The 15,839-nt window shown below is 37.7% G+C and overlaps 1 protein-coding gene across 2 annotated transcripts in view; it reads left to right on the top strand.

The window, feature by feature from the left end:
* The first annotated feature begins 1,726 nt into the window (after positions 1-1,726).
* The window catches only part of LOC150103869 (ATP-binding cassette sub-family A member 2-like), a 975,482-nt gene continuing 961,369 nt past the window's right edge, over positions 1,727-15,839 (top strand). For both annotated transcript variants that reach the window (XM_090397162.1, XM_090397161.1), the window contains exon 1: positions 1,727-1,841. In XM_090397162.1, coding sequence (XP_090253288.1) covers positions 1,777-1,841 — 65 coding nt within the window. In that variant the 5' untranslated portion in view covers positions 1,727-1,776. The remainder of the gene's footprint in view (positions 1,842-15,839) is intronic.

Raw genomic sequence — 15,839 nt, 5'->3', positions numbered from 1 at the left:
TAAGGAATCGATCGCAGAACCGCTGTCACATGTTCTTGGATTGCCGCCATTCCATCGATTGCCACTTAGATTCCGGATTGAACTGGTAGCACCAGGTCTCATCTCCTGTGATGATGGTTCGCAGAAAGGATGGATCCTGGTCACACATGGTAATGAAATCTCCAGAGGTTTCCATCTGTTTTGCTTTCTGTTCGCTTGTCAGCTTGTGCGCCACAAACCGGGAACAGATCTTCCACTTACCCAAATCTTCGTGGACGATAGTGTGCACTGTGTCCTTGCTAGTGCCCAATTCCTCTGCCAGCAATCGTAGAGTCAATTGCCAATCTCATGCAAGCATTTGTTGCAGTCACATTCGCTTGATCATGTCTGGGATTCTGCTTGCTGACCCGAACATGGCTGATCCTCAATCCTTCGCAAAAGCGTGTGAACCAGTCGTAAACACATTTTCTGCTCACAGCTTCCATCCTGTACACTTGCATCAACATTTCATGTGTCTCCATTGCCGTTTTCCCCAATTTGTAGCAGAACTTGATGTTCACTCGTTGCTCCATTGCACTGTGACCCTACCTCTCACACTGATGGTCACATGCCCTCCACACTAGGTGGCGCTTCTCGACATGTCTCCGGATAGTCATGTGCATGCACACACACACCTGGCCCATGTTGCCGTTGAGATATCGGACCACTCACCGAACTTTTCAGACCATCCTCATATGACTTGATATGAGAATCAATTTCTGCACAAGCCTCAAATGTTGTGTAATGATCAGAATTGTGTAAAGGCCACTTCAATTTCTGTGGCTCATGAGGTTCTGATGCAGCTTTTTCATCAGTGTTGAAGGATTTTGTTTTTAGAGTTGTCTTCAGAATGAAACTGGACAACTACTCCAACAAGTTCTTTTCAAGAAGTAGTAAAATTTACTCCCTTAGCTTAACCACTTTTTATTGAATTTTGTGCATGCTGCTTTACAGGTCCTTGCTAATGATAACGTCCCTCATAATTGACTGTGATGTATCATTTGTGCTTTTTTGATTGCAGACTTAACTAAGAGTGTCATGTGCAACATGTGATCATTCATTGAATTTATTTTTTCACTTTGCTGCTACCTGCATGATGTATCTTGTTATATTGCATGAGACCTGACAAGAAACTAAATATTTCTTCTCTCTCTTTCTAACTGGAAACAAATCTAACATATAATATGCAAAAAAGTGTGTCAAAATTTTGATAAACATGAAACAATACATTAAGTGCACATTTCTATTTAATATTTATTTTATAGTAGTACATCTGGTGGATTTGGTTCTTTGTTTACTTGTCATGAGCAAATATCAAATTTTGAAAATCATGATCAACCAGATTTAACTTATTATTTACTTTTTTTTAAGTCTTTCTAAAAGAAATCTCATGATAATCCAGTTGTCAAGGTATCATATTAATTGGAAATTCTGTGTATATTTTTGCTATCTTCTTTACTTGTATTCTTTTATTTTTCAGCATATATTTGAATCAGAACTTTGAAACGTTTTGCTATATAAATTTCACAAATATGTGGAATGTGGAATACACATTTAAACATATTCACTGATTGCTTCATTTGTGTATTTTTCTGTTTTTTATATGACATGTGGTGCAGACAGATTGAGTTTAGATATTTTTCCACAGTTTATCTGTTCAAATAGATACATATGCATCTTTTTTTTCATACATTCTTGTTTGTACGTTTAGCTAAGTTTCCTGCATATCCGTTGCCTTCAGCTGGTGTTATTGCTATAATGCAAGCCTTCTGTGATAATGGGATATCCAATGAAAATGGGTTTGCTGATTTTCCTAGCAGCACGTAAGTATATTAATTTTTTAGTAATTTTTTTATCTAATTAAACTACTGTAATCTATCATTTATCCAACCTTCAGAACAACAACCCTTCAATTAATTGACCTTTGCATGTCAACTGACTTCTGGTTGGACACCGTGTAATTATTAAATGTTATCCGACCCTTCATTATCAGAATTGAGCATTCCTCTTAAGTTTAACATTTTTTAATGAGAGAAAAAAATTGTGATAGTTGGGATTTCTGAAAGTAAGTTTCATGTAATTTTGAAAACAATACATCTATATAATGAAAGCTAAGCCTAGACGAAATGGAGTTCTCCCCCAAGGTTAACGAATCCAGTAGGCTAAATTTTTAGATTGAAATGAATACATATTTAAAAAGGAACAAAAAAATTGTACTTTTTTGAAATGTAGATGATCATCAAACTTTTAGAGTGGAAAATTTTGGTCTTTTAGGATTTTTTTTCAATACTATTACTGAACTTATAATGGAGCCAAAAACATAATTATCAATCAACAATAATGCAGAAAATAAAGACCAAGAGATGCACATAGAAAAAACTTAAAAATAGCAGGAACATGATACAGTGAAACATTAAATTTTGAAAGAAATATGAATATAAAAAAGATTAAGAACTGAAAAACACGAGTCTTAGATTAGGCCAAGTTTCAAAAGAGTAGAAAGATGGCAAAATTGTTCTGCTTCATAAATGGGGTGATAAGACTAAGGCTTTGAATTATAGGCCACTCAGCTTGTCTGCCTGGAGTTGTGATCAGGGTGTTGGAGAAGCTAGAGGACAAGGATTCAGAATTGGGTTGACAGCAGTACAGTTCTCTTTAATGCACAGCATGGGTTTGCTAAAGGAAGATCATATTTTAGCACTTTGCTCACTTATTATAACAAGGTGACAAACATATTGGACAAGGCAGATGCATATACAGTAGTATATTTAGATTTTGCAAAGACTTTCGATAGACTGCCATATAATAAACTAGTAGTTAAATTGGAACAGATGGGGTTGGATAGGATAGTAGATTACTGCGTTGGATTGGGGGATTACGGCTTTGGATTGGTAAGATTGGCTGTCTGATAGGTATAAGCAGGTTGTGTATGGGAAAGTGATATCCAAGAAGAGGAAAGTCACTAGCGGTGTGTCCCAGGGATCTGTTTGGGAGCGATTGTAGTTTGATTTGTATGTAAATGACATTGGAATGGACTTAAATGGTGATATACAGTTTTTTGCCAATGATGCAAACTAGGAGAAAGTTATGAGAAGTGGAGCAGATGTTATATCTTGGCAAGAGGATCTAAATAGACTGTATGAATGGGCGAGTGTGTGGGGATATCAGTTTAAAGGTACAAAGAAGTCAAGCATCAACATTTGTACTTCAGAGGATATTATTACACAACACCTCAAGGGAGTCCTAAGACTCATTAAGGGAGGCACCTACTCTGCATCTCTCCGTCTTTGTTATCATCTACGTAAGCACCATCTACTGCCTACCACCACTAGTATTTTCACAGACAATCACAAACATCCATGCCCATGGTGGGATTCAAAACCATAGCCATTTGGCTGGAGAACAGATAGGCTAACACTTGGCCAACCAGGCTGAGTGGTTAGCCTTACAAAGTGTAAGGTTTTAAAATTTGGGAAGCAAAAATGGGATGCAGAGTATAGGATTGGTAGGGATATTTTAGAGGAGGTGAAGGAGATAAAAGATCTGGGGGGTGATGGTAAAATTATAAGGCTTTGATCAATCCTTTAATTCTTTTATCTGTTTACAGAAGATATTAATAGCAAAATGTACTATACATTTCTTTCTAATACTATTTTTTTGCATAATTTAAAACACCAGCGAAGCGAAATTCTTCATATACAGTTTATTGAATTATTTAAGGGTGAGCACATCAGAATACGTAACGTGAGATAGGCGGCACCTATGAATAAGTTTCATTAAACTTGTGCTCCCAAATTTTATCGTATTTGCAAGTATTTTTTTGTGCAAAATAACCAGTAAACGGAAAATAGAAGGTATTAAGGAGCCAATTACTTATACACAACTCTTAAGTATCCATAGGCCTTCATATCAGTTATTTTTATAATTAAAAAAACAGCCACATGAAAACGTCCGCTATGCCTACCGTGCAAAGTAAAGATGGTGGCAACAAAGACCAGCAACAAAAGATTACTTCGAGTCCCATCAGTGGAGCGCACCAAGTGACAATACGAAGTGCCACAGTTGTGAATCTGAAGTTACCGAAAGACTGAATCGCCGCTCAAGCTGTTTATTGAACTGAACGAGCCTTTTTTTCTGTTCGATGTGCCTTCTTTCTGTTAAACAGCTGCTGAACTGAGGCAAACGAGTTGAAAATCTCGAACAACACCTTAATAACACAATTGATATTTTCTCGTCCACAATCCGAAAGTTAGAAACAAAGCTCGAGACACTCAATGACCAGCGGCCGATCGCAAGTGCATCTGTACCTGCTAATGAACTCCGAGATTTAATCGCATCAATGGTACACGTGTCGCTCGAGGCCAAAAACATGACTCAACGTCGTTATTCTGAACTTTCCTGAGGAAAACGGTACATTTTTAAAAGAAGACGTTAGCAAACTAGCAGGTGAATGCAACTTCGATCCCAGGAATATCATCATTTCAGACTCAAACAAAAGAAAGGATGGAACGAACTTTCCACATCTCGTGAAAGTGATCTGTGATACACCGACAAACACATCCAAATTAATGATGCCGATAAATAGCAAACTAATCTTGTTATACCTTTTTATATTCATATACTTATTTCAAAATTTAATGCTTCATTGCATTATATTCATACCATTTTAATGTTTCTCTCTATATCTATTGGTGTTTAGTTTCTTCATTATTTCGTTTATACTATTTTTTGGCCCCATTATGAGTTCAGTAATAAAGTAACAAAAACCCTAAAAGTAACAAATTTGCTACTCTAAAAAGTTTGGTAATTATCCTTCTTTCCTATAATCTACATGCTTATTATTTGGCAGTACCATTGGGATGCCTGTGTAATAAGAGTCTTACAACAGTACAGGCAAGGGAATGGAAAGAAGGTAAAATTGTTCTACTGCATAAAGGTGGTGATAAGGCTGTGGATACAAATTATTGGCCAGTCTGTATATCTGGAGTTGTGGTGAAGGGACTGAAGAGATTGGTGGGAAGTAGGATACAGAAATTGGTGATAACAGAAGTATTCTCTGTGGTTATTGGCATGGGTTTGTTAAAGGGTGATTATGTTTTACTAATCTTGCTGACAAATACCTTGAACAGGGAAGATGCATATAGAGTGGCATATTTGGATTTTGCAAAAGCTTTTGATAGACTGCCACACGATACGCTGTTAAATAAATTGAAACAGATGGGATTGGATAACAGATTTCTGAATTAGATCAGTGACTGGCTGTCAGATAGGTATCAGAAAGTTGTATATGGGGATGCAGTATCCTAAAAGAGGAAGGTCACTGGTGGTGTGCTGCATGTGTCATTTTTGGGACCACTGTTGAACAATGGCCTTACAGGAGAACTTGAACAGATTGTATGAATGGACAGGTAAGTGAAACTATCAATTCAATGTTGCAAAGTGTAAGATTTTGAAATTTGGTATGGCAACGGTGGGATGCAAAGTATACACTTGGTGGGGAAACTTTAAAGGAGGTAGAGGAAATGAGAGATCTTGGAGTGGTGATTGACAAGAACCTGAAATTCAGAGACCATATTGCACAAATTGTAAAGACTGTGATATCGGATAATGACAATGAAGCAGAGGACGACCTTGATATGCAGGAATAAAGTGATTATAATGCCATTTTATAAGGCCTCGATCAGAACTCATGGATTATTGTATATCATCACTGGGTTTTTTTCATAGTGACGAGAATGTGTTAAAAAGGGTCCAGAGAAGATTCACAAAGGTGGTCAGTGGTCTTTAGAATGCAGAGTATGAGTACAGATTCAGAGAATGTAAATTGCAAAGCCTTATGAATAAGAGGAGGAGCAGGGATGTGATTGAGACATAAGTTAGTTAGGGATTGTTATTGTTCACATGGAAGAGATTTTTCATAGAATGGGAGGGGTAGAACAAGAGGCCATACCTGAAACTGTTGTATGAGGAGGTGTGAGCAGAGGAGATAGGAGGAAGTTCTTTATATGGAGAGTGATTGGTGAGCAGAATGCATTGCCTGAGTTAAGGGATTGTTATCAGTTTATGGGGTAGTTGGATGAGCTTTGTATGCGATAGTGTGTACCTCCCATGATGGGTCTCTGACTCCATGGAGGTCTGATGTTAATAATAATATTTCATTTCAAAATAAATATTAATCTGTAAATTTAACTTATTGGATTCTTTAGTGGGGTTGGGCACATTTGGCTGCTCTCTTTCTGCTGGGAATATCTTTTATTATAAAGAAAGAAATGCATTTTAGTCTTTGAAATGACTATTCTAATGGTTACCATATTTATTATACTGTGCCTTATTATGGAAAAGGTTTGGAGGCTGTTACCCCATTGGAGTAATGGCTAATGGTATCTCTGAAGTGATGGTGGTTAAGGTATTGGAGAAAGACAGAATTCAGGACTGTATGGATAGAAATATTATACTCTATAAGATACAACATGGTTTCATGAAAGGTAAGTCTTGATTTGGTAATTTGCTTACTTTTTATAATCAAGTGATAGTGGAATTGGATAAAGGAAATGGCTATTCAGTGATATTGCTAGACTTTGCAAAAGCATTTAACAAACTTCTGTATAGAACACTATTGCATAAAGTAAAGAAAATGGGGAGGATATGAATCTGGTGAATTGGATTAGAATGTGGCTGATAGACAGATATCAAAGAATGGTTTATGGAGAAGCTGGGTCCAAGAGAAGGCAAGTGACCAGTGATGTACCATAGGGTTCCCTACTTGGTCCTCTTGCTTAATTTGTATATCATTGATATTGGAAATGATTTGTTAGGAAGTATTCAGTTGTTTGCAGATGATGCTAAACTGTGAAGAGCAGTGGTAAATGAAGGCGATGCAGAGATCCTGTAGGAAGACTTAAACAGACTAGATGTATTGGCAAAGGTAAATGGCTGCCAGTTTAATGTGGCAAAGTGCAAGGTGATGCATTTTGGGAAGAGAAAAGAAACTGTGTACTATGTTGATGGAAGCTAACTTCATGAAACTGATGAGACCAAGTAGACTTGGGTATGATTATGGACAGGGTGTTGAAGTTTAGAGGGCACATTTCAAAGGTAACCAAAAACAGCGCTTCAGATTACTTGGTTGTTGAAGAACACATTAACAAGCAGGGATAGACATGTTATTGTTTCTCTATATAAGGCTTTAATAAGATCACATCTGGACTACTGTGCACAGATCTGGACTCCCAGATTCCATGGGGTATGAAGTAGTTGTGGAGATGATCCAGAGGATGGTGATAAAGATTGTGGCAGGTCTGTAGGCCTCAAAAATTAACTGATAGGCTAAAAAGGGGAGACATGATAGAAGTATTTTAGTTATTATTAAAGTGGTTTTCTAGGATTGACATTATAGACTTTTTTTTTCCAGTACATGGCAAGAAGGGAGAGAATAAGGCATCACCAGTGGTTAAGAGTATGGTTTGCAAGGGTGTTAGAACTAGATTTTTTACTTGGAGGATGGTGAATGGGCTGCCAGAGGTGGTTGTGGGTGCTTCATCAGTGAATCAGTTTAAGGAGAGTTATGATAGGTATTGTGTGAATGATGACTATTGAATAATGAATCTTTCACTATGAATTTCCTCGTCTCCATGGAGACACTAGTATTTTTTTTTTAATATTTTTATTATTATTATTATTATTCAGGCCTCCAAGGAGTCAAAAGACTCATCGAGGGAGGTCCTTTCTAAGACAAAGTCTGTCAAGACTCATCGAGGGGAAGTCCCCCCCCCCAAGAAACACAAAGTTTATCATACCACTCCTTAAACCCACTGACCGTTCTCGCTCCCACCACTCCATCAGGCAATGCATTCCACGGCTCAACCACCCTCCACACAAAGAAACCACTCCTTACCCTCTTGCTCACAGTTTCCTTTCGTAACTTCCAGGGATGGCCTCTTGTCATCACTCCTTCCCGCTGATCAACCAAGCGAAAGAACTCCCCAGTGTCAACCCTGTAACCACCTCTCAACAGTTTAAAAGTCTCAATCATATCACCTCTCCTTCTTCTATCCACCAAACTCTGCAGTCCACATTCTCTCAGCCAATCCTCATAACTATCCTTGTACAGTCCTGAAACCATCTTTGTCATCCGTCTTTGTATCCTTTCCACAGTTAATTTATCCCCTTCAAATCCTGGGGACCAAATCTGAGAACAATAGTCCAAGTGTGGTCTGATCAGAGACTTATACAACAGAATGATAACCCTCTTATCTCTGCAGGTCAGTGTCCTTCTCATAATAGCAGCAATCCTCTGTGTTACCTTCACCACCTTTGCAATATGTCCCCTAAACTTCAGGTTTCTATCAATCATCAACCCCAGATCTCTTGTCTCCCCTACTTCCTCCAGTATAACTCCTCCTATAGAGTATGCAGCATCCCATCGATGTTTCCCAAACCTCAAGACCTTACATTTTGCTGCATTAAACTGACACCCCCATTCATTTGCCCATCTATCTAGCTTATTTAAATCCTCTTGCAGGGCTACCACATCTGCACTATTACTAATAATCCTTCCAAGCTTCGCATCATCTGCAAACAACTGAATATCCCCCTGCAATCCACTGGCTATGTCATTGATATAAAGGTTAAACAATATAGGTCCTAGTACTGAGCCCTGTGGGACCCCACTTGTAACCCTCTGCCTCCTGGAAACTGCTCCACCATACACAACTCTCTGATACCTATCAGACAGCCAATCCTGAATCCAGTTGACCAATCTGACATCCAGACCCATGTGCTGCAACTTAAATATCAGCTTATCATGTGGCACCCTGTCAAATGCCTTCGCCAAGTCTAAGAAAATTGCAGTATATGCCTTTCCCTCATCTAATGCTCTTGTAACTTTATTATAAAAGGCTAGCATATTGCTAAAACAAGAGCGTCCTTTCACAAATCCATGTTGATTCTCACAGATAACATTACCCTCATCTGCCCAATGCTGTACACGGTCCCTCACTACTTTCTCCAAGATCTTAACAACTACTGATGACACACAGACTGGCCTATAATTAGACACTTCCAGTCTGTTACCACCCTTATGCAATGGCACTATCTTACCTTCCTTCCATTCCCTGGGCACCTTTGCCAAAGCCAGACTTTCATTGAAAAGCCACGTTAAAGGTATTGTCAATTCCCTAGCACATTCTCTCAAAACTCGTGGCGAAATACCATCCAGTCCCACAGCTTTACTGACATCCAGAGTACTCAGTATCTGAAACACACTCTCCTCCTGTACCTCCAGACCTCGTACCAGTCCTATCCCTCTAGCATTAAAACTGACTCCTCTAGGATGAAATACTCCAATAAAGTGTTCATTGAACAATTCCACTATGTCCTCTGCATCAGTCACTCTATTCCCATTTTTATCCCACAATATCATTCTTCCACAGTCATTTCTCCTCCTACTGGCCACATAGCTAAAAAATTCCCTAGGATTTTCTTTGGATCTTAGGGCCAATCTCCTCTCATATTCCAGTTTCGCTTTCCTTACCACACGAGTCACTCTTCTGGCCTGTGTCTTATATTCCTCATGCATCTCTTCACCTGTCTCCTTATATCTCTTCCATAGCCTCTTTTTCGCATGCAATTCCTGTTTAATATTGTTTGTCATCCACTTTACTCCAAATTGCGCCCTCTTCTTCACTCGTGGTATACAACTTACCATTGCTGATAACAAATATTCTTTCACAATTTCCCACGCACTGGTGATATCCCGGCCTTCCAATTCCTCCCTCCATGAAACTTCCCGAAGTTGACGTCTAAGACTATTATAATCACCTGCCTTATAATTCCACATAAGTTCCCGTCTCTTTGATACTCCTGCATGTCTATTCATTTTCCAAGTCAAAACCATATGGTCACTCTCTCCAACTGGTGGGAGAGACGTCAACTCAGTTATTATCAACTCTTCTGATGCTATAACCAAATCCAAAATTTTTGAACCTCTTGTTCCCTCTGTTACATGTTGCCTAAGACATTTGTCCCTCAAGAATTCTAGAAATTCCATTCCACTATTGTTACATGCATCTTCCTCTCTCCAATTTATACTACTGAAGTTAAAATCTCCCATAACAATCATTCTTCTTGCACTTGCCAAACTTAGCTGTCTAAACATCTCCTGGTCCCCATCCTCTGTGCTCCTGGGTCTGTAGCAACACCCCACTAAATATCCGGTCTTGCCTACCTCTACCTCACACCATACGCTCTCAAAATCATTTGTCTCACTACCTTCCAAATTCTCCAATCTTAGAGGACATAGGTCATCACTTATCATAAGCAGCATCCCACCACCACGCTTTCCCCTCCTATCCTGGCGAAAAATGCTATACCCAGCGACTTCTATTCCTGTTTTTATATCCCCTTCTGTCAACCACGTCTCAGTGATCGCAATAATTTTTGGCCAGGCTGATGCTATCTGCGCCACCAATTCCTCTCCCTTATTCTGGATACTCCTGGCATTAGTTATTTATTATTTATTTATTGTTGTTTCAAATATGTACAATGATCATCTATTCAGTATATTATTTTATAAGGTTCAGTACTTTGTGCTACATATAATGAGATTTAAATAGTAATGATGATAGCATAGATTTTTTTGTGTTTTTTTTTTAAATAACAATCACAGTAATAATTTACAATTATTTTGTTCGGAGTTACATAAGTTGTATAATATTACATGTTGAAGTTTACTATTTTTTTTCAAGTTTGAAAAGGTGTGATTATACAACAGTATTTACACATATGCAATCAAAATATTATATTTCCTAATTCTCACAAACATACAGTGTAAACTCACGATTTACATTTTTTTTATTACATTGCATACATTTGTTTACATATGATACTTACATTGCATACATTTGTTTACATATGATACTTACATTGCATACATTTGTTTACATATGATACATACATGATGTTTTCTCCTTGGTATAGGACACCAGAGTGTACAGAGGATTTGAAATTGGAAGTGATCACTATTTAGTCTTAAGCAGGATAAAATTGAATTTCATATTGAAAAGAATAACATGTAAGAAAGTTTTAAAGGGAATAACAGTTGAGCAGATGTGAACTGTAGACTAAAATACAGAAAGATTATTGAAAAAAAAATGAAAGAGTTTGAGAACAGGAATCAAACCTTGGAGATTCAGTGGCAAACTCGGAAGAAAACATTGATTGATTCTGCCAGAGAGGCATGTGGTGAGGTTGTCTGCAAGGATAAAAAAAAAATGAGAACTCCATGGTGGACACAGGAAGTTAAAGAGGCAGTGAAGGAAAAGAAGAAAGCATATCAAAAGTTTCTGTCAAATAAGTCAGCTTGTGCTCTTAGAGAATATAGAGACAAATGCAAGAATGCTAAACACTGTGTAAAACTAGCTAAACAAAAGTCATGGGAGGACTTTGGCAAGAATATAGAAAATAAATATCAAGAAGGTGGCAAAATATTCTGGAGGTTGTTGAAGAAGCTCAGAAATGGAGGAAAGAGTGCTGTAAATGGAATTAGAGATGATAAAGGTGACATGAAAACAGGAGAAAAAGATATCCTTGAAGTATGGAGTAATTACTTTGAAAAACTGCTAAATGAAAGAAGCAGTGATGAAAGCACAGTGGTAAAAAACACTGACCAGGCATGCAGTCAGGAATACATATCCATACTTGAAGTAGAAAAAGCCACCAAAGGCTTGAAATGTGGAAAGGCAGCAGGAGTAGATGATATTCGACCAGAAATGCTGAAGTATAGTGGTATAAAAGTCTTACAGTGGCTGCACTGCATAGTTCAGAAAGCCTGGACAGAGGGACGAATTCCCGATGATTGGAGTAGAGCTCTCATAGTACCCATATATAAAAAGGGAAATAAAACTGATGTGAGAATTACAGAGGTATTTCCCTACTAAGTGTTCCTGGCAAGATCTATGCAAGTATACTTGAGAAACGGTTGAGAAGAATTGTGGAAGAAAAGCTAGGTGAAGAAGAAGCTGGATTCAGGCCAAATAGAGGCTATCAGGATCAGATCTTCACTTTACGACAAATAGTCGAGAAAGCATGGGAATATAACAAAGATCTGTATTTAAGTTTTGTCGATTTGGAAAAGGCATATGACAAGGTGCCAAGAGAGAAGCTATTCAATATGCTGCAGTTATATGGTGTCAATGGGGCATTATATCAAGCAATACTTAGTCTTTATTTGAGTTGTAAGTCAGCAGTTACAATTGAAGGAAGTACAGGAACATGGTTTAATGTTAAATCTGGTGTGAGACAAGGATGTACATTATCCCCTCTGTTATTCATTATCTATATGGATCACATTATGAAGGAAAGTGGTATTAAACATGATATCAAAATTGGAGATGTTAATGTCAGATCTTTGCTTTATGCGGATGATATTATACTTCTAAATAAATCTGCTACAAGTCTGCAAGATTCTCTGACTAAATTGAATAACTGTTGTAATAGATATGGTATGAAGGTCAGCAATAAAAAGACAAAGACAATGAAAATAGGCAGAATCATGAAAATGTCAACTGTGTTGTGAATGGAGAACCTGTGGAACAAGTAAAACATTTCAGCTACTTAGGCACGATTTTTACTAAAGATGGTAAATTAAATATAGAAATAGACAACAGAATCAGCAAAGCTGGTATGGTGGGCAGTCAATTGAATAAATTCATATGGAATAAGAGAGAAATTAGTCAGAACACTAAATTAGCTGTATACAAGACAGTGTTCAAACCAGTTTTAACTTATGGATCTGAGAGCTTGGTCAGAAGTAAAACACTTGACCAAAGACTAGAGACTGCAGATATGAGAGTCCTGAGAAAGATTAGAGGCGTGAACAGATGGCATCAATGGCAATATCATATTAAAAATGAGGATATTAGGAAAGAACTTGGCATTGTCAGCATCCAGGAATGCGTTAGCAGAGCTAATCTCAGGTGGTATGGTCACTTAAATAGAATGGGAGAGAAAAGATTAGCAAAACAAGTGTTCTCTGCCAGGTTGGCAGGAAAACGACCCAGAGGAAGACCAAGATATAGGTGGATTGATACGGTACAAAGTGCCCTAGACGATAGAAATATAAGATCTGATAATGTTGGAGTCTGACAAGTAACAGACTGATTTGGAGGAAAATTGTAGATAGGAAGTTAGTAATGATGTAATTTTTTCATGTAGTACTATCATATCCTGTACACCCCTTGAGGGTACATGGCAGGAATTTGATGATGATGATAATACGTACATTACATATATTGGTTTACATGTGATACGTACATTACACACATTTGGTTACATATGATACATCTTGGATGAGAAATGATTTCTCTGATTTCATCCACCAAGCTTATATGTAAGTTTATCTGAGGATGACATCAGTTGGTTATTATTTATTGGGTTTTTTTTTTGCTGTGTTGGGAAGCTACGAAATCTACGATTGAGAAATTCGCGCGCGCACACACAGACACACACACAATAACTTGGAATGTATTGATGCATCGCTGAACTGGAAGCCTGAACAAACATATTGTGTTTCATTAAGTTTGTATGGTATTTTGGGTGCATGTTTCTTGTTCATAGTATATCCTTAGAGCTCTTTTCGGGCTATTGTAGTTTGTAAGATTTCTGTATTCAAAAGGTAATTTATTCATCATGTCTGGGATGTAGAAGTTTCGTATGGCCTTTCCATAGTGATTATTGTATTTATATGTGATATAATAATAATGATAATAATAATATATACTTGACATTAATGAAAGTATAATAAGTTAGCTAAAAATCAAGATGTATGTGACATTGTAAATGAAGGAATTCTCAATATTTTGGTCATAAACAACTTGGATTAGTGAACAAAGGAAGACTAATTATTATGAGTCATTTTAATTATGGTGGTATAGATTGGAATGAAGAGATAGTGTTTGGGAATAAGGAAAATTAATTTCTCGAGTTCTTGAGAGATAATTATCTCAGGCAGCATAAAGATATTAAAAGATTTACTTGGGTGTAGCATACAAGATTTGTGATTTATTATTGCACATGTGATTACAAAATGACAGAGACACATTGGAAGGAACATGCAATTATCGACAGATGCAGAATGTTGTACAGATCATTACCTGTTACTAGTACTGATAATTATGCCTGGAAGGAGTAAAATGACAAATGAGCAGTATGGTTACATCAAGCCAGATGAACCACAATATGTGGTTGGCCTTCTTCAAGAAGAAAGTGTTAGAGGATTGTATAAAAGTAGGATCGTTTAAAGATTGAATGCATGTGAGGATTGGAGTGCTAATGAAATTTATATCATATTACAGAGGTTATTCATGAGGCAGCTAAGGAGACACTTGGTTTTGGATGGAATTTAAATCACAGTAAGGAATAGATGATAGGAGAAGCTGTGACTGTCACTGAGAAAAAGGAAGCATATAAAGCCTGGCTTAGTTCTGGAAGGTAAGGAAAAGATTTTGGTATGAGATGAATTAACTCATTAGGATTTAATAGGTAAGCTCAGGCATGGAGGACCTTCAGGCACATGAGAACATCAAACCATAGATTACATCCAGTGAAGTTAATGCCTATTGCAGCCTGGATGAATAATTGTAAGGACCTTCTGATAAAGAATAGGAGGGAATATATTGAGGGAGACAAAGTTGGTGATTTTGAAGGTACAGTAGTTAGTGAATCCATTTTTGAAAAATGAGGCATGAGTTGCCTTGGAAAGGTCATGTAATTGGAAGACACTGGGCTCAGGAGAAGTACCCATGGAATTGTGGAAATATGGAGTTAACCAGCTGCTGAGAATAATAACAAAAATTTTAAATCAAGTGAGCCTCCATAGCTCAGTCATTATAGACAAAGCCCTTTGGTCGGAAAGACTTAGGTTCGATTCTCATCAGTGACATGAGGAACCTTTATCTGGTCTGTTTCAACGAAAGTGAGTTAGCTGGTCTCATACAGAGATAGGGATTTTTTCCACTCGTAAACTCAGGTTTTATGTCCTCCAGAACAGGCAAACTGGCCCCATGAACACACTGAGAGGCATAGGGCTTAACCACCTTATCCTCAATTTACGGTTGCAGTTGCAAGAATAACAACCTCAACACCATAAAAGGTAAAAAAGGAGGATTAAGTAAAGAAAAGTAAGTTAAATCAAGTTATAGAAGGAGATGTGATAGAGTGGTCATTATCATCCAACAGTCAATATCAACCAAGCCGGCCTGGTTGGCCGAGTGGGTAGTGTATCCATTCTCCAGCCAAAAGGCTGCAGGTTCAAATCCTGCCATGGGCATGGATGTTTGCAATTGTCTGTGAAAAGTGTTGGTGGTGGACAGTCAATGATGCGGTTGGTGGATGACAGATGGATGAGGTTGAGTGGTGGAGACAGAGTTGTAGAGTAGATGCCTCCCTCAATGAGTCTTGGACTCCCTGGAGGTGTCAGATGATGATAATAATAATAGTGATAGTAATAATAACTCCCATCTTTAAAAAGAGTAATAATAACAACACTTCAAATTACAGGGGCATTAGTGTGATGGCTTCCATAGGCTTTACTGCTGGAAATTCTTGTATTGATAATATTTTCATTATAAGACAGATCATAGAAAAAACAGTTGCCAAAGAGCAGGAAACAGATTTGATTTTTGTAGACCTTGAAAAAGGCCTATGATTCATTTGCCATTAGCTGACTCTGGGGACCAATGATGAAAATGAATATGAGTGAGTCAGTTATCATTTTCATTAAGAGAATATATAGAGCAGCAGAGCAGCTGTTAAGTGTGTGGGAC

The sequence above is a fragment of the Typopeltis vanoorti genome, chromosome 8, assembly GCF_054136105.1.
Source record: "Typopeltis vanoorti isolate ZY-2024b chromosome 8, IOZ_Tvanoo_1.0, whole genome shotgun sequence".
NCBI lineage: Eukaryota > Metazoa > Arthropoda > Arachnida > Uropygi > Thelyphonidae > Typopeltis > Typopeltis vanoorti.
Note: the sequence above shows the minus strand (reverse complement) of the source record. Positions and strands in the feature narration are given on the sequence as shown.